Source organism: Apis cerana, linkage group LG11 (assembly GCF_029169275.1).
Source record: "Apis cerana isolate GH-2021 linkage group LG11, AcerK_1.0, whole genome shotgun sequence".
In the NCBI taxonomy this organism is placed as follows: Eukaryota; Metazoa; Arthropoda; class Insecta; order Hymenoptera; family Apidae; genus Apis; species Apis cerana.
Window position 1 is genome coordinate 12,782,845 of NC_083862.1, and position 21,232 is coordinate 12,804,076.

Consider the following 21,232-nt stretch of genomic DNA (forward strand, 5'->3'; position numbering starts at 1 on the left):
TTACGACCGACTCGAGCTCGCCCGAGTTTGCTTTACCAACTCGACCCGAGTCGCAAGATATCGATCAAACTAACTTCGTTTCGTTTCGTTTCGTTTCGCCGAGTTTCCAGCGAGGCGCTATTTCCCTCGAATCACAATATCACCTTCCTCGCTTATTTTTATCTATCTTTTATATCATCATAATAATAATAATAATAATAAACGATAAAATATCGTTCGACGTATTTTTCCTTTTTTCTCTTTCTTTCTAAAGTTTCTAAAATAAAATCCGTGTTAAAATTAGGGGGAAAAATTTTCGAAATTTTGATTGTTGTTCAAATGGAAAAATCTAATGTTATCCCCGGATTTAAAAAAAGGATAATTATCGTCATCGAAAATATTGTTACGAGGAGAGAAACTTCTCGTTGCTTCCACCGTTACGAAAGGGTAACACGCGTTGTGTGGCCACGCGTGCGTGTGTGTGTGTGTGTGTGCATCGCTGCGATATTCCCCGGCAGGGAGAGTCGGGATTGGCTGGCGAGGCGGACCAATCGCGTTGCACGAGGGGCGGCGTGAATCCAATGCGGACGCGTGTTATTTTTTCTCTCCCCTTCCTCTCCACCCCATCTCGTCGCGACTTCGCGGCGTAAATGCACGCGTGAAATTAATTTCGCCGTGCTTGGCATTCATGGCTACGACGCAGCCAGCCGACTGCTGCCCGTGACGCGGAGGGATCGAAACGGGGCACGGGATTAAATCGAATCTCGATGGATCCCTTCTAATACATACAGGCGAAAGATGTAACGCGCTTACATTGTAGAAATGTTATTATTAACGGAGAAGAGATTAATCCTGATTTCGTTTCATTAATCGAAGCTGAAATAGGATTTTAAAATTTTTATGACCTGGGTCGTAAAATTATGAGGAATTGTTCGATGGGCCAGGTAGGAATTGTTTCTCGAAAATCCGAGGCACTTTGACAACCTTGAGAAATTTGGAATATTGACACAATAAACCCGTAAGAAACCCCATTTTGGGATTATATTTAAGGGATATGCTATAAAACTACAAACCTTGGAAAACAAATGGATTATAAAAATATTTCGAGCAACGGACAATATTCTACCTTTCTTTTTTCATTTAAGGTTGTAAATTTTCAAATATTTAAAATTTTATGGAATGGTTGTAAATCAATCGTAAAAACAATCGTAAAATCCCAAAACATATCCGGAAACATTGTCCTTAAACTTTCAAAAGGTATTTTCAAAAATAACTTTCAAAAAATATTAAATACATATATAAGGAGACAATATATGTATGTACGAAACAATGAGTAGAAATTCGAAAATAAAATATTCTTTTCTTTTTTTTTAAAATTTGTTTTAAAATTTCGTTTCTTTTATGAATTTCAAGGAGAAAGGAGACCACCGTTAGCGAGACACGAGGAGGAAGGAAAAAGGAGAAAGGACAACGACGAAGCATATCCCGTGACACGGCAAAGGATGGTCGATCTTAATCGCCGATCCTCGACAATGATCCTCTCAAACGGATGAGCCACTCGAGCAACGATCAAGATCTCTTCCCTCGAGGGGATACACGATGTTTCGAATAGGAACCCCCTGACACGTATTTCCCATATATACATATATACAGGGGAGCCAATCCCTGCCACTCACCGATCCTGATACAGTATATTACATCATCCTCCACTCTTTTTGCCTCGCCCATCCTTTTTGATCCTTGCCTCCGACTCGGCGGGATTCGCTTTCATCAAGCAGCGACCAGCTGAACGCGGAACGCTACTTTCCACCCCTCCATTTTTATTGCTATTATTATTGTTATTTCTCCTTTTTTCTTTTCCTTTCGGAGGGTCTCGATGAAAATGGAGAATGGGAAAAATGGATTTTGACGTGGCGTTAAGTCGAGTGGAGTTTAACCTCGAAGGAATATGATTTTTATTCGATATCGTGTTAAACGCTTGAAAAATGTTATGGTATCAGAATTTTCAAGCTCTTATTAAGCCAAGTTTAAATTAAAATTGAGGAAATAACAACAAGATCTATTTTCGTTATTTATTTAAAGGTAAGAATAAAATCAATAAATAACGACATCAAACGAAATATTTCGTACAATCTTAAAAAGACGTGAGAATCATTTTAATCCCGAAGAACGTTGTATGCCCGATAAATTAACGCGCGAGAGAATTCTCGAGGCAACAACTCACCGCAACAACGGTTGTAAAATTCCGGTTGTAACGAAATTTCAGAATCACCCCGTAACGGTAACGTTTCTCTGGCAGGATGAATTTCGCTGCGATGACGCTGGGTTGGGCCCCCACTCTTCATCCTTCTCGCGGATTCATCCTTCTCGCGATTCGAATGTGAGTATGGAGGGGGGGAAGAAGGCGGGACGATGGGCGTGGCCTGGCTCGGGACCAGGAAGATCGAAACTCTGCCGTGAGTACACGTCTCTTCTTAGTCTCCACTGAGACGCCGTGCGGTGCAGTTCATACTCGTGTGTTCCGGCACTCGGTGCAAGTTCCGATTTCTTTCATATTCTTGTGAAGTCATCCAACCGAATCCATATCGTATCATTGCGATAGCGCAGTGCCAGCAAGTCAGAAGCGTGTCTCTAGATCGGATCGATTTTCGAGACGATTTTTGACTTTTTTTTTCGCTTGTTCGTTTCTTGAAATTATATCCGTGCAAAATGATGCACACTATGAGCGAACATACCGGTGGCACTGGAGGATTGGGCGTCAGCGTGCTCCCATTCGATGGGATGGGACTGTTCGAGCAACAGCGACCCAGATTCCTCTTCAAGATGCCCAAGGTGGTGCCCAATCAGAAGGCCAAGTTCGAGACCGAGGAGTTGTTTAGGAGACTGAGTCGCGAGAGCGAGGTAAGGATTATTTTAACGAATTTAGATATTTTTTTAATCTAATTCTCGTTCTGATCAAATGATATATATTTCGTACGTATCCATATTAATTCGTTCGATGATCGTTTCTACGTATCGTTCTGTTTATAAATATCGTTTCCAAGTTATATTGTTCGAAACTTCTTCGAAATATTTTTTTTTTCTTCACTCATACGAATCACCGAGATTACACGAAACTTTGAAACGAAAGTTACGTTACGAGAAAAGTTATTTAATTGATTCGGATCGAAGATTCGAATGTTGGAACGCTCGTTCTTCACGCGTCTCTCGTTCCTCTCGCGAAAATTAATTCGCGCCGTCGATTTCGATCCCTTCCGACGGATCGATCTCGATGGAATCGATCACACGATGGAATCATCGCGCGAGTCCCGGATCAAATTTTTCCGCTTCGAATTCGAAAGTTGTAAAACGTCTTTTTTTTTCTTTTCTCCCCCTTGCACAGGTCAGATACACCGGCTATCGAGACAGACCAGTTGAGGAACGCCAAGTGCGCTTTCAAAATGGTTGCCGGGAAGGTTATACGGAGATCGCGTTCGCAGCGACGGGCACCAATCTCCAGCTGGTTTTCGGCAACGCGTCCGGAAATTACGGCGGCGATATAAACGATTGCGACTTTGAGAAGGAGCGCGGCAAGGTAAGTGGAAAAAACATCCTTCTACATTTCTTCTAAGACAAATTTCCAATAGTTCGTCGGTCATTCGTTAAAAATTCTTCCGCATAAAATTAGAGGGATCGTGGAAATAGGGCGATCGGTCCTTGACAATTAATCTCGTTTGAACGATATTTGCGTGCGCTCTAATCGGTGAATTGGTCGACAAATCGAGGCAAGGGAGCTCGAACAGGATGTATACGGTTTTTCGTGTCCTTGGGCATCGCATGTCCAAGGGTGTCGTTCGTGCCGGCGGACAGACAATTTAGTATCCGTTTCTACCTCTCGAACAATGGTGTCACCGTCTCGGTCGAAGAAGACATCGAGAGACATCCGGTCCCCAAATTTTTCTCTATCCCTGCGGGTGGTGGTGAACGAGATTTACGACGCGCAATCTTTTAGAGCTTTAAGACTTTCTCGTCATTTATTCTTTTATTTTCTTTACGGATCGAGTCGAAATTAATTTAAAACGAGGCTGGAAAAATTGAAAAAGATTATTCGAGGTTTATCTTTTTTTTTTTTTTGTTCTATATTCTACATTCTTCCAATCACTCTTCAGATCAATTTTTAATAAGAGTCACGTTCGTTGTACGTCGGCGCGGAGAAAGAGGGGGGCATCGCCATCGCGATCGATAAGAGCGTCGCGAATCCGCCATTTTCTAAAAGAATAATAACAATCCCCTTTCCCTCCTTTTCTTCTAACCTAATCGTCTTTCTTTTTTTTATTAAAAATCGAGGATGGGAAATTTTAGAGGAAAATTCGGAACGTTTTTCACGGGACGTCTAAATATCTTCTCGAGATCCGAATGATGCGAGTTTTTAGAAATTGGAAAGGAGATTCTATTAGCAGCGAACCAATTAGCGTTTTTCGAAATCCGTCAAACAAGGCGGTGCCAGATGCGTAGACTCTTCGCAAGTCACCCGGTATATAATGGGTCATAAATCTTGCTCTACCTCTCTTGGGATCCTCCGAAGGGTGAGCGCAATGTTCTTCTCCGGTTGAATTCTTCACCAAAGTTTCGACTTTGGAGAAATTCGAACCTAGTTTTTTCTTTCTTCTCTCTCTTCTTTAAAATCTCGAAATATCCCTCTAGCAATAAATACGGATTCCAGATCGATCCAATATCGAGTGTTAACGAATTAAAAGAAAGAAAAGGAATTAACGTAATTTAAACACGCTCGTGGAAATACATAATAAAAAATTCGGAAGATGAGAAATGATCGAGTTTAAAAATCGAGCAAAGAATAGAAAAAAAGAATCAAATCATTAAATTTATAAATAATATAAATAATATAAATTTAAATAATAATATAATATAAATCAAATCAAATAATTTAAAGGTGAAATATATAAAATGAATATACATAAAAATTCGAAAAATAATGATCGATATTTAAAAATCGAGCAAAGAATAGAAAAAAAGAATCAAATCATTAAATTTATAAATAATATAAATTTAAATAATAATATAATATAAATCAAATCAAATAATTTAAAGGTGAAATATATAAAATGAATATACATAAAAATTCGAAAAATAATGATCGATATTTAAAAATCGAGCAAAGAATAGAAAAAAAGAATCAAATCATTAAATTTATAAATAATATAAATAATATAAATTTAAATAATAATATAATATAAATCAAATCAAATAATTTAAAAAAATTGAAATATATAAAATGAATATACATAAAAATTCGAAAAATAATGATCGATATTTAAAAATCGAGCAAAGAATAAAAAAGAAAGGGAATCAAATTATTAACATAATTTAAACGTGAACGCGCTCGTGGAAATACATAATAAAAAATTCGAAAGATAAGAAATGATCGAGTTTAAAAATCGAGGAAGAAAAAAAGAAAAGGAATCAAGTTTGCAAATAAACCGATTTAAACTGATTTAAACTTGAACGTGCGAAATATAAAAATACATAATATAAATAATAATAATAAAAAATTCGAAAAATAAGAAATAATCGAGCAAATAAACCATTAACATAATTTAAATATGTTCGTGTAAATACATAATAAAAAATTCGAAAGATAAGAAATGATCGAGTTTAAAAATCGTGCAAAGAAAAAAAAGGATAAGAATCAAATCATTAACACAATTTAAACGTGAACGCGCGAAATATATAAAATAAATATACATAAAAATTGGAAAGATAAGATATGATCGAATATAAAAATCGAGCAAGAAAAAAAAAGAAAAAGAATCAAGTTTGCAAATAAACCATTTTGAACCCTTACGAAATATATAAAATAATTATATATAAAAATTCGAAAGATAAGAACGAAATGATGGAGTTTAAGGAAAAGGAAAAAAATCAAGTTTGCAAATAAACCATTAACATAATTTAAACACGCTGGTGGAAATACATAAAAAAAAATTCGGAAGATAAGAACGAAATGATCGAGTTTAAAAATCGAGCAAAGAATAAAAAAGAAAGAGAATCAAATCATTAACACAATTTAAACGTGAACGCGCGAAATATATAAAATAAATATACATAAAAATTCGAAAGACAAGAACGAAACGATGGATTTCCTTTAATTTAAGTTTAAGAGAAAAAAAAGGAAAAGAATCAGAAGTTTGCAAATAAATCGTTACCATGATTTAACCGTGAACGCGCGGAATACGTGAATATACTAACTAAAAAGATAAGAACGAAATGATCGAGTTTAACCGAGCGAGAAAGAGCAAGAGTTGAAATGAGCAGGAGAGAGGCTCCTCGATAAGATCAACGAGGCCCCTTTTCGCCCGTCGCTCTTTACCTCGGCCTCTATCTCGCTCGCGAATCTCTCTGCCCTTAATTATTTCCTCTCGGCGGGGAACGAGCGCGAGACAATGACGGTGGACACGTGCAGCCGTGCGTCGGCTCTTTATTACGCCCTCCCCCCCTCCTCCTTCATTGTCGATTAAAACAAAACCCGCGCGGTGGCCGCGGCTCGCCGTGTAAACAACCAACGCGTCTCCTTTCATTTCGAGCATGGAAGAAAAGAAGGAGAGAGAAAGAGATAAACGATTAACCGCGGGATATGCGATTCACGAGTTTCCAGATCGTTTTTATCGAGTTTATATAGATTTTACAGACGAATTTCACTAATAACGGATGGATGGGTGGAAATTGGTAAATTTCTCGGCCGAGGTCGAGACGCTCAGGTTCCAGGGGTCAAGCTGATTTACACGGAGAGAGTGGCTCGTTTCTCTAAAAATATAAATCCTGAGAGCTGTTGTTATTACGGTTCCTCGAACGGAGGGGAAAGGGGGAGTCCATTCTCTCAGCAATCGTAAAATCTTCTCTCACGAGGCCGATAAAGAGAGGCCGATCGAAAAAAAACAAAAATATCTTTCTCACCCAGGTACCAGATCTTCTACAACAACACCTTTTCGAACTCTTCCAACTCTATTCGCTGGAGGAAAGAGAAAAAGAGATTTAATCGAGCGAATTATCGATCTCGTTCTCCGTTTTTCTATCCATGCTGACCCCGCGTAACGTTCTCTCGGGGAGCACCGTTGACGAATGCTCGGCAAAAAGGCGAAACGGCACCGCCTACCGAAAAACAAAAGAGCCATCCAAATAGCTGGCCGTTTGTCTCGTAGCATTTAGTCCACACCAGTCATCCTTCCACCCTTTCCCGATTTTTCACCCCCCTTTCGTTCCACACGGTTCGACGTTACATCTTGTTTTTTCCCCTCCCCCCTCTCTCTCTCTCTCTCTCTCTCTCGTTCTATTATTCATCGCGAGCAACATGCAAATAAGCGGGCGAAAGGGTTGCACGGTGGAAAAAGTCGTGAACGAGAGACACGCGTTACAGTTTAAATATCGCCGTCCTATTATTCCTGGCGATAATGGGTCAGTCACGCCCCTGGCGAGCGAAAGGTGTCGAATGGATTTTTTGATATTTTTTTCTCTCTCTTTCTTTCTTTCCACGCCGTGAGGTTCGCGTGAGAAAAATTAAACGATGATTAAACGGTTCTTTTGCTTCCCTCTCTCTCTCTTTATATTTTTATATCGTGGAGAGGAATGAATTTCTCGATCGTTTTATTTTTTCACGAGAATTCTCGGAAAGAGAAGAGGAAAAGTTTGTAACGAGATGCAGGAGGAATCGAATACCCGTACTTCCCCATTACGTCAGTTTCACGAATCGATTCGTGAGCAGAGTAATCCAATCTTTCGAGTATTCTTCCATCCTCTCCTTCTCCCTCTAACTCTAATTTAACGTTTCGCCAGGGATTATGATCGAAGGTAATACGAGATATTTTCCCGTATTTGGAGGGAAAATTTTTGTTGCAAATTGCACAGTAATTTGGAGGTTCTTTTTTTTTTTTTTCAAACCATTCGATTATCGAATTCGAATCCGCCACCCGCTGCTCACGCTCCCGTGGCTCGGGTTTATGATTGCGTAAAAAGGGAATCACGCTGGGCGGCCACATTGTTACATCGCGGCGTCGACGCAACACAGCTGCGCGTCGCGACGAAACGGGGAAAACACGAGATTCTCGCCTCCAAAAAAACTCCATTTATCGATTTTCAAGTCGATCCGAATTTTCCCCTCGAGAACGGAATAATTCGTGGGATGGCTCATCTCATCTCCTTCTTCGGAGAGACGAAGGAACAGGTGATGAGATTTCCTCCCGGGGAAACGGAGGTGGCCTGGATTCCGTAACAGTTTCTAAATTTCGAACGCCGGAAATCGGGATCATTTGGCAGGAAATAAAATAACCCTGTCGAGCCAGAGGCAACAGAGATAATTGACCGTTTCGAGTTTTTCGAGGTCCAAGGATCGGCCATATATATATATATATATATATATACACCTTCACCGTTTGTCGGTCAACCCGTCTCGAGCCATAAAATCTTTTCACAAAAATCGTTCCACTTATCCTTACGTTCGTATTAAACATTTTTCTCGAGATTCGAGATAAATTTGTAAGAAAAATTCCAGAAAAATTATTTCTGTTTCCTCATCCAGAGAGAGAGATTTCTTTCTCTCTCTCTCTCTTTCTCTCTAGCCATCGTCGACCTCGCAATTTCACCTCTCCTCGACGCTTGTACCTTCCAATCTGCGTAATCGTTCTCTGGAAATAAGAAACGTTCGTGGCGCGAGACGAAGGGGGAGGAAGGAGGGGAGAAGGAAACATGATTGAAAGTCGAAGGCGGACCGTCAGGCCTTAATGGACCCGCTCCAGGATGCACGAGGAAAAGGAGCAGTGTCTGATTTCTTGCCCCATCCGACGATATTACGACGACCGGTGCCCAATAATGCTTTAACCCTTTCGTCGCTACAACTACATAAAGTGACGTTCTCCATAAACTGCCTCTGATATACTATACTCACTCATTGAGATGCTATATAATTGCTCTGAATAAAATACCTTTGATATACTATGGACGATTATAGTTGCTCTGCATAAGATTTCATTGAGATGCTATAATTGTTTTAAATAAAATACCATTAATATACTATGGATGATTATAGTCGCCATTGATATATTATAGTCACTCTGCATAAGATTTCATTGAGATGCTATAATTGCTTTGAATAAAATATTATTGATATATTATGGACGATTATAGTCGCTCTGCATAAGATGCCACTGATATATTATAGTCACTTTCATTGAGATGCTATAATTGCTTTAAATAAAATCATTAATATAGTCACTCTGCATAAGATTTCATTGAGATAATTGCTTTAAATAAAATACCATTAATACACTATGGATGATTATAGTCGCCACTGATATATTATAGTCACTCTGCATAAAATGCCATTAAAATGTTATAGTTGCTCTGCATAAGATTTCATTGAGATGCTATAATTGTTTTAAATAAAATACCATTAATATAACTGATATATTATAGTCACTCTGCGTAAAATGCCATTGAAATATTATAGTCACTCTGCATAAGATTTCATTGAGATGCTATAATTGTTTTAAATAAAATACCATTAATATACTATGGATGATTATAGTCGCCACTGATATATTATAGTCACTCTGCATAAGATTTCATTGAGATAATTGCTTTAAATAAAATACCATTAATATACTATGGATGATTATAGTCGCCACTGATATTATAGTCACTCTACATAAAATGCCATTGAGATGTTATAGTCACTCTGCATAAGATTTCATTGAGATGTTATAAATAAAATAAAAATTGTTTTAAATAAAATACCATTAATATAACTGATATATTATAGTCACTCTACATAAAATGCCATTGAGATGTTATAGTCACTCTGCATAAGATTTCATTGAGATGTTATAAATAAAATAAAAATTGTTTTAAATAAAATACCATTAATATTACTGATATATTATAGTCACTCTGCATAAGATTCTACTGATATATTATAGTCACTCTGCATAAGATTTCATTGAGATAATTGCTTTAAATAAAATACCATTAATATACTATGGATGATTATAGTCGCCATTGATATATTATAGTCACTCTGCATAAGATTTCATTGAGATGCTATAATTGCTTTGAATAAAATACCATTAATATACTATGGATGATTATAGTCGCCACTGATATTATAGTCACTCTACATAAAATGCCATTGAGATGTTATAGTCACTCTGCATAAGATGCCACTGATAATTGCTCTGAATAAAATACCATTGATATACTATGGACGACTATAATCACTCTGCATAAGATGCCATCGAGATGCTATAATTGCTCTAAATAAAATTGATATACTATAGGCGACTATAGTCTACATAAGATATTACTGATATATTATAGTCACTCTGCATAAAATACGATTGACATCCTACGAGCGTATTTTCCTTTGGAGACGGTATTAGTTTCTCACGAGACTAATAAAAATCAGCAAAAAAAATGATTGGCGATTTTTCTCGAGCATTGTTCAGCAGCGAAAGGATTAATTACTCGAAAAGGACGCAGACATCCGTTATCCTATTTTCTTCTGTTCGCGAAAACGTTTAATTTCGAAAAATAAAGAAACATAGACAATCCTCGAGCAGACACATTCTGCCCCCTTCGAATGGTCCCCACCCGTGGTGAAACGCGATCGTTCTGTTTGCAGGTGCACCTGAGATCCCGGCTGATCATGAATGGCGTGTGCGTGATGTGGCGCGGATGGATCGACCTCGAGAGATTGGACGGCGTCGGTTGCCTCGAATATGACGAGAAGCGCGCCGCCGAAGAGGACGCCCTGCTCCGCGACCAGCTCGAGCGTTACAACCAACGCGTGCGCGACTTCGACGAGAAGCAACGGGCGTACAGGAGCTCGGCCGCACAGCCGCCACACTTGAACCACCACCACCACCATCACCACCACCACGGGCATCACGGCCACCACGTGAGCGGGGCCGCGGCGGGGGCGACGGGCACCATCGAGGCGACCCACCTCACCCACCGCCAGGATCCAGAGATGGAGGTGAGGCTGAGGGCTTACTGAGGCAGCGAGAAGGCCGCCACCACCGAGACCAGTTGAGCTCTTTTCGATCTGGGAGCGACACCCCGCTTCCTCGAGGAGGGTAGAGGGAAGAGGAAGAGGAGGGAGCGGGACGAAGAGTCGCGAGAGAAGGATTTGGACGACTATTCGTTCGATGGATTTGCGTGAGGAGATGCGAGGAGGTGTTTGAAGAGAACAACGATCGTTTCATTCTTTTTTCGAGTAACGAGTTGGATAAATGAAATTTTGCAATTGTTTAAAAGTTGGAGAGAGGGATGGGGGGAAGTTAGCAACGGGTATATCGTACTTTCTAATTCTGTAATTTCTTATGTTCGGGATACGATAATGTCAATGTAATTCTATATATTGAAGAGAGAAAAGAATAACAAAAGGAAAATCTTATCTCGTTCATTTACAAAAATAAACTATATCGAGATCCTCGTGACTCCAACCGTTCCTTCTCCCTGTATCCCTCCTCTCCTCTCCTCCTTTCCAAACAGAGTTTTATAACGATTGACCGAGTGATCAAGTGATCAAGTACGATTCGAGTGACGCTCGATCGTCATTGTACGATCAATGATCGGCGATCGTTAAAATTTAAGCGACGTACTCGTTACGTCATCGAACGAGAAATACTGATAAATACATTCGTAAACCGCAACGCCGAATTTCTTATGTACAATTAACGATAGTAAGGATCGCATAGTGTTTAGCATTTAAGGAACCAGTTCGTTTCTTTTAACATTCTTCCATCACAAAATTCGTTGAAAAATTATTCACGATGTTGCGTCCAATTATATATCATTATTCATCGAAACGAGTATTTTTGTTTTTTGGTTATGTATTTTTTTTTCTCGAAGATATATCGTAATAGCTGTAAGGATAATATCGTTAGATGAATGATGTACCTCGTCAACAGTAACAAACGTAAAGGAGAATTAGAGAGGATTGATTACAAACTTTACGATTGTTCCTGTCCTAATTGCATTCGTCAAAAGCCGTGCAACGAATTTTTTCCCCTCCCTTTCGACGAAGCTTTTTCTTTTCTTTTCCTTCCTCCCTCTATCTGGAGAAAAGATGACGTCGCTCGAGTCTTGACTCCGATTTTACATATCAACGTATCAGAATCTGCGATCGATTCGATTCCAAACTTTCCTCGTTCTTATTTTTCCAATCAAATTTTATTGTCAATATATTAGTTGATATAGTAGAAAGATATAGATATATATATGTTTATATATCCGATTAATTAATACATAGAATATAAAATCATTTTATTTTTACGATCCATATATATATATATATATTTTCCTTTCGAGTTGATATTCAAGCTCGATTAATCGAATCGTTCGTTTTTTCGTCAAAAATTAGATCGAATCATTTCGATTTTATGCATTATCCGAAAAGCTTCTCCCTCCCTTCCGTTTCCTTCGATTTGAGGAAGAAATTAGAAGAATAGGAAAGAGAAAAAAAAGAGGATCGTACGATTTTTTTTAATGAAAAAAACGCGAATTGGAATTTTCGGGAGGAGGGATATGGAAGAGAGATGGGAGGAGGGCGTGCGTCATGTTTGACGAAAGAGGAGCATGATTCACATGGGATTCCCCCCCTCCCTCCAGAATTCCTCGCAAACGAACGAGCAAGCAAGCGTCCAAGATTTCGTTTCGAATTCGTCGAATATATATACATATGCAAGAGCGATGCCCGACGATGTCTTACGTTGCATTGTACATATTTGTAAAGAGTTAGGTTAATTTGTAACCAAGCGGCTTCTCCATTCCGGGATCGCGAACAGGGGAAAAAGCGGGAGAGAGAATGAAAGAGAGAGAATGTGAGATGATGATGATCCTCGACGCCTCGACGATTGTATAAAGCTGTTTATCGATTAAACATAATTTTTCGTCGAACAATCGTGTCCATTCCACGTTTTTATTCACCCTCCCTCCTCTTTCCTCGATAAAAAAAAATACCGATCGAAATACTCTTATTTCGGAAAAAAATAAATTGGAAGTAAATTGATTTCTCCTTTGGATAAATAATTAAAAGTAAGGATAATGGATCGTATAAATCGAGACGTCATTATAGAACATCTTTGCTTTACCTTCCCTATTCCGTAAATAACTCTTATCTCTCTATTCGTAACCTCTATCATCGTTCTTCGAAATTGAAGAAAACCGAGAGTTCGTTGCTCGAACAATAATTCCGGAAAAATCCTGCTTCGAGGAACAAGAGCAATTTAAAAATTATAATAATTTAAAAAGAATCATATAAACGCACCAATAATAATTTCCTGTTTCTAACAGAGAGAGAAAGAGAAATAATAATCGTTGGAAAGGCAACGAGTGTACAATTGGACGATCGAGGAGGAGAAAGGATCGAAGCGATACTCGATGTGCGTCGTGCGCGTACGAAGCGTGCGCGCATGCGCAACTACACCTACACGCACACACCGGTCATACGTGTTGCGAGTAGGGAGGGGAGACTCTGCGTCGGAGGGGTCATTTTCTGGAATAATGCCGTGGGCGTTCGGGCGTAGAAACGTACACGGGTATCGAGCACCGTTGATCCTATCAAATGGGAATCATCCGGAAATCACCCCCGGTAAATCTGCTTTTATTGTTTCCCAGCTAAACGTTCCCCTTCGCAACATTCCTCCATTCCAAATTGGATATATACCATTGGATTATTTGTCATTATGAGGGATAAAACGACGTGTCTTTTTTTTCTTCTTAAATTGATGATGAATTGTTGAAATTTTTTAAAAAGAGGAGAGGAGAGGGGGATAATTAAGAAGAGTATATCGGCTCGATGTAAGACGATAATGCGAGCGTCGGAATTCTTATAAGAAGCCTTACACGCGGAGAACCGATACGGGGGAACGAGGACCGTTGTCACTTCCCACGAGCCACGAGATCGCGAAACCAACGGAAAATTGGTTACTCTCGTTCTCCGAAAAAGTGTGATCTATAAGAGATATTTTTATTGGCCAAATGATTCTCGATTAATCATTCGATAACGATTATTCAGGATGGAAGAAAGTGAATAAATGGCGAATTATCGAAAATTCATTCTTCGAATTGAAAGAAGCGTAAACAATTTCCCCGATAATAATCCCGATGCGTGGTAAAAATACACCAAGAGATTATAACAAGAGATCATAATTGATTTTCAAATTGATTTGGAAAAACTTTTATTCTCGGAATAAATTTCTTCCACGGATGGATGGAATATAAATACCTGTGTACCCGAGTGATGAGATTAACAATGATCGGTGAAACACGTTTAACACGAAAATTGAAAAATGGTGGCGAAGGTATTTCGAGTGGGATCGATCGGTTTGAAAATAAATCAACGACGAGGCGTGGAAAGGCGCCGAGTATATGAACGGAGCGACGGGTAATTTATTGGCAGGAGCCGTGACTTTTTGCCTCCATTATGCAAAATCCCGACACGATTTCCCGTCGAGAGTCGCCCACTCGAGGATGGCCGAAATCGATGGTGGAAAGGAATCGATGGCCGGGGGCCCAGCAGTCATCAATTACGATTGGAAATAAATCGAAGGCAGATGCGACAGGGTGCCTACGGGGCAACCTTTCCCCCCTCTCTCTCCTCGCCGATTTTTCTCACCCCCCGCCGACAATACGACTGTTTTCAACAAATACAAAACGATACACGAGACCGTTTCCACCCCCTTCCATTTTATATATATATATATATCCCTTGGCACCCTCCTCGAATTCCTCGAGGCTCTTTGGATTTCTCCGATTTTTAAACGCTTTTCAAATTGATCGCTCGAAATGAATTCCTTTCTCGACTCGAATACACCCAGGTGAGAATAAATTAATAAAGTAAAATTTTCTTTGAACGAATATATGTGCGAATATAACGCGAATATTTTTCAGATTTATTTGTATTAACTCGTCTTTTTATTTAAACTTTTTAGAAAACTTGAGAAATTAAATTAATCTAGCGAGCGAGAATAAAAATATGATTTTCAGTGATCGAAATTTTCAAATTGGGAGTTAGTTTAATTTTTCCGACTAAAATTGCACGGAGCGGGCAATTTTATCGGAAGCACGTAGTTCCTGCGGGTTCCCTTTCGACCGGGCTCAATAAACAACACGACTGCGATTGCGACTGATTAAACGGTAACGAGGCAACGATACCTCGGTTTATCAACCGACCACAGGAAGTTGGTCGATGATAAGCCTTCCTCAGACGAGAGAATGTAAGAACGGAAACGAAAACGCGTTAATATTCGCGCTTATAATATACAATTCTCGAAAATAATCTCTACGTCCTTTTCTACACACGACACGTTGGATAATTTCACCAATTGTATAACAAAAAAAGAGGGAAAGAAAGAGGAAGTTCTTCCTTAAGCTCGACCTCATTTTCGTTTCCATCGTTCGCCAAACCAAAAATCCGGAATCTAATCCTCCTAATGTAAAAACAGAGGAAGAGAGCTCGTATTCTAAAATACGAACAACCGGATCGAAGCCTCTCGAAGGCACGATCCTCTCCTTTCCCCCCTCCACTCCATTCTCGTCTCCGTGTCGTTTATGTTTTGACAGAAAACGCATCCGCCCGCTTCCCCTCCATTCCTCCCACTTATCTCTCCTCCTTCTCCTTCCCCATCCTCTTTAAACTTCTCACCGAGAGGCGAGGTGCGAAAGGGGAAGAGGGGAAGAAGAGGAGAGGATCCTCTCTCTCTCTCTCTCTCTCTCTCGAGGATTTGTAATCTAACGATGAGGCGCAGGTTGGGGAACCTCTCTTTCCTTCTGGATCTAACCTCGCATTAGAATCGAGTTAGTAGAGAAATTTATTTTCTTCTATCTACGATTCTTGGCTTCCTAAAGTTTCGAAAAATATTCTTCCTTCGTTCTTGCTTGTGTATCGCGATTGTACGGTGTTTGTTTTGTCTGTTCAAATATCATCGGGATTATACACATCGTTTTAACGAGGGAGAAGATGGGAGGTTCTATGAGCGTTACAATGAGCGCGCATATGCACGCACGCCTTCGACTCGAACGAGTTTTCAAAACACGACGAGAATCTCTCGTTTCCACGTGGTGGGTCCTCGTAAAACGCGTGCGCGACGGTTAACGTGCTCGTTCGAATGTTAACACGTAGCAAACAGTCGGGTAACGGTAGATACGTTTATTTCAATTTTTCTTTCGATCCCCTTCTGCAAGGATGGAATGAACGTAATATCGTTCGAATTTCTCGAATCAACAAAAAGTTATTTTAACGAGGAATTTTTTCTTCTTATCGTTGATACTGATTAACGATATACAATTTTTAATGCATTTTATTTTATCTCATTATTGCTTTTGAATAGAAACTTTATTTTACATTCTCAATTTTAATTTTTAATTATTACGTATCTCCAATTTTACTAACATTTGTTATTAAACGAACTTTAATTTACACGATAGTCTCAAGAAATATTTTTTAATTGAATATTATTTATTTCCCGGCGAAAGGACTTCTTCCTTTATAACCAATGAAACGTCGTAGCTTGGCGCCAATCCACGGATGAGCGTGGATCGGCTTCGTTGTTGGGGCCCGTCGAGTTTTGTGTGCCAACAAGCTAAATGCGTTTCACGGATGGCCGCCTTCGATCAATGCAGCCCGATTCGACGAGTGCGTGCACTCGTAAGAACTTGTTCGGCCAAGCGGACCAAAGGGGGGGGACCACCAGTCGTACACCGATGTATACCTTTCAGCTTTCCCTGGTAGGCGTCGATTAAGATGACACTCGTGTCTCCTCGAGGCTGGCAAAACGGCAACGCCTCTCCCGATCGAGAGATGGAGCATCTTGGAAATATTTCGCAATATATATATTATTGGAAATACTTTGAAACATATGTATACTTGAAAGAGTAGGGATATTTTTTAAAATGCTCTCGTGCAATCACGTATCATTTTTTACTTTGGTTTATTATAAGGTACGATGAACGATACGTATGATACGGAATATTGTTTAGACACTGTCTTTTGCACTCGACAGATGTCTCTTCCTTCGCATACTTTTTTTTCACGTCGATCGCCTCGGAACAGTTTCAAATAATTATTACAAGAGAACTACTATACTTTCAAGAGAACTACTTGTTGAATCGCGAATCGAGCCATTCTTCTCGGCTCGTTCCTTGAGCGGAGGCGAGACGAAGAAGAAGGGGCTCATTAGTGAACGTGGAGAGGCACCTGCCTGCGCGATGTCATAATTTATGAGGGTGGGCAGGAAGGAGGGTAACGATTAGGTAATAAATAGTAGGAGAAGCCTATCCACCTCGCTCTGTCTCTCTCGCTCTCGCTCTCCCACTCGTCGTGCGTATTCGTTTCCATTCGACTCGGGGGAGTGAATTAATAAAAAGACCCCCGGCTGCTCCTCGCCGCACAGATGTCGCCCCTCCGCGAAGGGGGTGTCTCTTTTATTTTTATTGCCAAGGGTTAATAGAATAGTTTGCATTCTCCGAATGTCAGAGTACAAAACGTACATACGTACATATATATACAGGGACAATAATTATTTATCTTGCAAGAAATGTAAATGATAATCAATCCCCCGCGAAAATAAAATGCAGAAACGAAGGAAGGATCGATTCGCGTGTGCGAAAAAAAAAAAAGAAGAAGAAGAAGGGTTTGATAGGGACTCGTGTAACGACGGGGTTAATAGTTTTCCTTGGGTTTCGCGCGTCGAGTGGCCACACGTGCGCGTTTATCGGCCCTGATTTATGGTTCTTTTCCGCGGCCTTCCACGCTCCGTTTCAACACCCTCCTCCTTGTTTTGCATTTAACGGGGGCGGGATTTTGAATAACGAATGGAACGCTCCACGTGCCGTTTCGTGTAATTGCGATTGAAGCAAGGTGAACAAAAGGGGGAAGGGTGGATAATTTATTTTTATTATTTTTTTTTCCATTAGAAACGTGTGCTAATCAGCTGGCTGCTCAAATTGCATATTCTTTTTTTCTACAAATTTTTGCTGCAATTCTTAAAAATTTCACCTATTTCTTCTTTCTTCCCCTTTTTATTAACTTTATAATTGTACAATTTGTACAGGATAAAAAAATATAATAAGCCTTTTTATTTAATAATAAACTGACTGCTTGAAATTGCATATTCTTTTTTTCTACAAATTTTTGCTGCAATTCTTAAAAATCTCATCTATTCGATCGAATTTAAAAAAGAAAATGATCAAGGAAGAAATATCTGTTTTTTTTCTTTTTATAAAATAACTTTATAAACAACTTAATAAATTTAAATTTCTCAAAATTTCTTACGACCTTTTAACGTATTTCATCGTAAAAAAAAAAAAAAAAAAAAAAAAAAGAACGTGGATGATAAATCTTTTTTTCCTCTTTTCCGACAAAGAAGGCGATTGGTCACGGAAAATTTGGAAACCGGCCGATTTTCTTCCTCGATGAACTCGATCGAAGGAAGGAGAGAAGGAACGAATCGCGGAACGAGAAACGAGAAACGGGCAAAGGGATCGCACCCCGTTCGTGATTCTCGACTTTCTGGATCGGGGTTGAAGAGGAGGAGAATTTTTTCCTAACCCTTCGAAAGTTCGATTCTTCCGATCGAACGCGCAACCCTTTACGGCCCGGAATCGAGTTAACCAGGTGATAGAATGACGTGTCGTTGCGGAAAATCGAGCAACCGGAGAACTTCCGGCCGATTTCACGAGAACTCCGTGAAACGGTCGGTCGTCCTTAATTTTTTTTTTCGAACCATCCTTTCCATCAATACGCCTCGATTTCGAGAAATAGATTAATTAATTGGAAATCTTGCCGAGGAAATGCTCTTTCCGTTCATAAATCTGCGGACGAGAATGTGTTTGGAACAAGGAACATTTACATTCACATTCTGAAAAACGAATCGATAAAGAAATTTATGAAAGTATATCATTATACGATTGATAAGTTTGAGAGACAGAAAGCGTTTGAAAATTGAAAGAAGATTGTCCGATCCGGACAGTGAAAGAGAATAAAAGAAAAAAGATTGCGGACAGGTATAATAACAAGGTTTGCACCAAATGATACGATTAGCATGTCACTTAATTCCCCGTAGCCCGTAGCCCGTTCCACGACATTTATTTAAATTTTACGCTGTTCCCCGTTGCAGATGCGGACTGGAAAGGGGTACAACATCCGTGAAATCGCGCGCCCTGCGAGGACAAAGAGCCACGTATCTCATCGTGTACGTTCGGCAACCTAATTGCCTCGTCCTTCGAGATATTAATTTTCGTTTCGTAACCCTCCTCAACGAGCCTGTTTAGTTTAATTTATCAAAGATAAAAAAAAGAAAGATGTAAAGAAATACAAAAAAATTCTATTGAAAAATGATCAATGGACAAAACTAATTTTCTTCATAGAACGCGCAATGTTTATTTGGAACGTTTAATTGAATTTCCATCCATGCTCGAGGCAACCCTCGTACGATACGAATCCCAAAGATTCCATGCGATCTTCGATTCTGCGGGGCTTAGAGAGAACCTAACCTATCTTTGTCTATTTCTCTCGCATACTCAGGTGTCCGCTCCCACAGGGATGCGTTCGAGTGTTTGACGTTCGCATTACGCCGAAATCCACTCGTTCCTCGACACGTAAAGGAAAAGAACGATCTATCGCGTGATCAAGATGATATTTGATAGGATCATTGAATCGCTAGATTTATAATGAAAATATTAGAAAGGTACGTTATTAAAAAAGAAAGATAACGTATCGATGTATATATTGTTCGTTCGAAAAGTAATTCAATTTCTTTTCATGACAATGAAACAACAAACAAATCGTTTCACGTGATCATCGAATTCGACAAATTTAATCTCGCAGCAATTTCTCGAGTCGTTCGTCGGTTTGGTTCGATCTTTATTATTTTATTTTACCTTTATTTCGTCTTCGTCAACTTCAACTGGTGTTTCAGAACATGGCGCATTCAGAACGTCGAAATTGTCGGAACGAAAACTAATTTTGACACTATCGATACACCTTTTCCATAAACTTTTTTCTTACCTAAAGTATTCTTACCTTTTCGATAATAAAAAAAGTAAAATATGCTCCTCTTACGTCTTGCATCTTTGTTATCACACACGAAAAACACAATCGCACAGAATCGAACGAATTTTTCTTATAACGAAATATATAATAACAACACGGTTTAGAATGAAGTTGGCTGGATAAAGGTTCGACTAGCGACACTCGTGTGAAAAAACGAAATTACTTTACAAATAACCTAATATTTATATATATATATAAATAGTATCGTGGAAATAGGTTTTCAAGATAAAATATAACCAGGGCGAATTTGAAGTAATATCGAAGTGATATTTTTTAAATCGCGCAGGGTGGAAGGAAAGAAAAGAAAGAAATTCGTGCGTGGAAAGACGGAGAATTGATTGAAATAAATATGGGCCTCCCTTCCGTGGAAAAAAGAAAAAAGAGGAAACCGACGTGGAAGTTCACGGGGTCCCCGGATTGAAATCCACGCACGGCTTATCCCGGCTTATTTCGGCTTATCCCAATCATTTTTGCCCCGCTCGCCTCTCCTTCCTGGTGCCAATTACGTCAAATCAACGTCACAGGACAATACGTATGCGCGACGCGTGCACGTTGCAGGTACCGAGATATCTAAGGTAAGCGGACAATGTCGATCGATCGATAAAACAGGGAGAGGGGGACCATTTCCATTCATCCCTTTTTTCTTTTTTTTTTCTTTTTTCTTTACTCGGTTGGAAATTTTTCTACTCGGAACTAGTGGATGAGAATTTCTCTTTCGAATCAGTTTTTTTTATTTTTTTATTCGATATTTTGACCTTGGCGATGAACGAAAGGAAACGGAGAATAACATTAAAGTTATTTTCAAGATTCTTAACGTTTTTCTCTTGTTAAAAAATATAAAATGAATGAATCAACGATGAGAATGATCATAGTAGGGACGATAAAGATCTTGGCCTATGGACGATAAATCCTCCATATACGATGACTTTAAACAACCTTTCGTCCCCGCACGAAATCGAAATCGTATTGAAAGCGGCGATTTGCATATCGCAGTGTCACGAGCGACCCTTGTTCTACGCCACCGAAGGAACATCTGCATCATAAAGAAGGCAGAAGTGCAAAGTGGATTACGCGGTAATGGATAGGCTCGCGATCGATCCTATTAGACTGCTCAACGATCTGCCTACGGATAATCGTCGATCCGAAGCAGCC

The 21,232-nt window shown here is 39.4% G+C and overlaps 1 protein-coding gene across 1 annotated transcript; it reads left to right on the forward strand.

Moving 5' to 3' along the window:
- The first annotated feature begins 2,420 nt into the window (after positions 1–2,420).
- LOC107995171 (protein big brother-like) lies at positions 2,421–12,927 on the forward strand. Its single transcript, XM_017052522.3, has 3 exons — positions 2,421–2,880; positions 3,362–3,553; positions 10,646–12,927. The coding sequence occupies exons 1-3, from the start codon at positions 2,689–2,691 to the stop codon at positions 11,018–11,020; spliced, it is 759 nt and encodes a 252-aa protein (XP_016908011.1). The 5' UTR covers positions 2,421–2,688; the 3' UTR covers positions 11,021–12,927.
- The last annotated feature ends 8,305 nt before the right edge of the window (positions 12,928–21,232 follow it).

What these genes read in the sequence shown, in the direction of transcription:
- LOC107995171 (XM_017052522.3), top strand. Translation starts at nt 2,689, where the DNA reads ATGATGCACACTATGAGCGAACATACCGGTGGCACTGGAGGATTGGGC. An exon ending in GACTGAGTCGCGAGAGCGAG is followed by an intron (nt 2,881 to 3,361) that starts GTAAGGATTATT and finishes CCCCTTGCACAG; the next exon opens with GTCAGATACACCGGCTATCG. An exon ending in TTGAGAAGGAGCGCGGCAAG is followed by an intron (nt 3,554 to 10,645) that starts GTAAGTGGAAAA and finishes TTCTGTTTGCAG; the next exon opens with GTGCACCTGAGATCCCGGCT.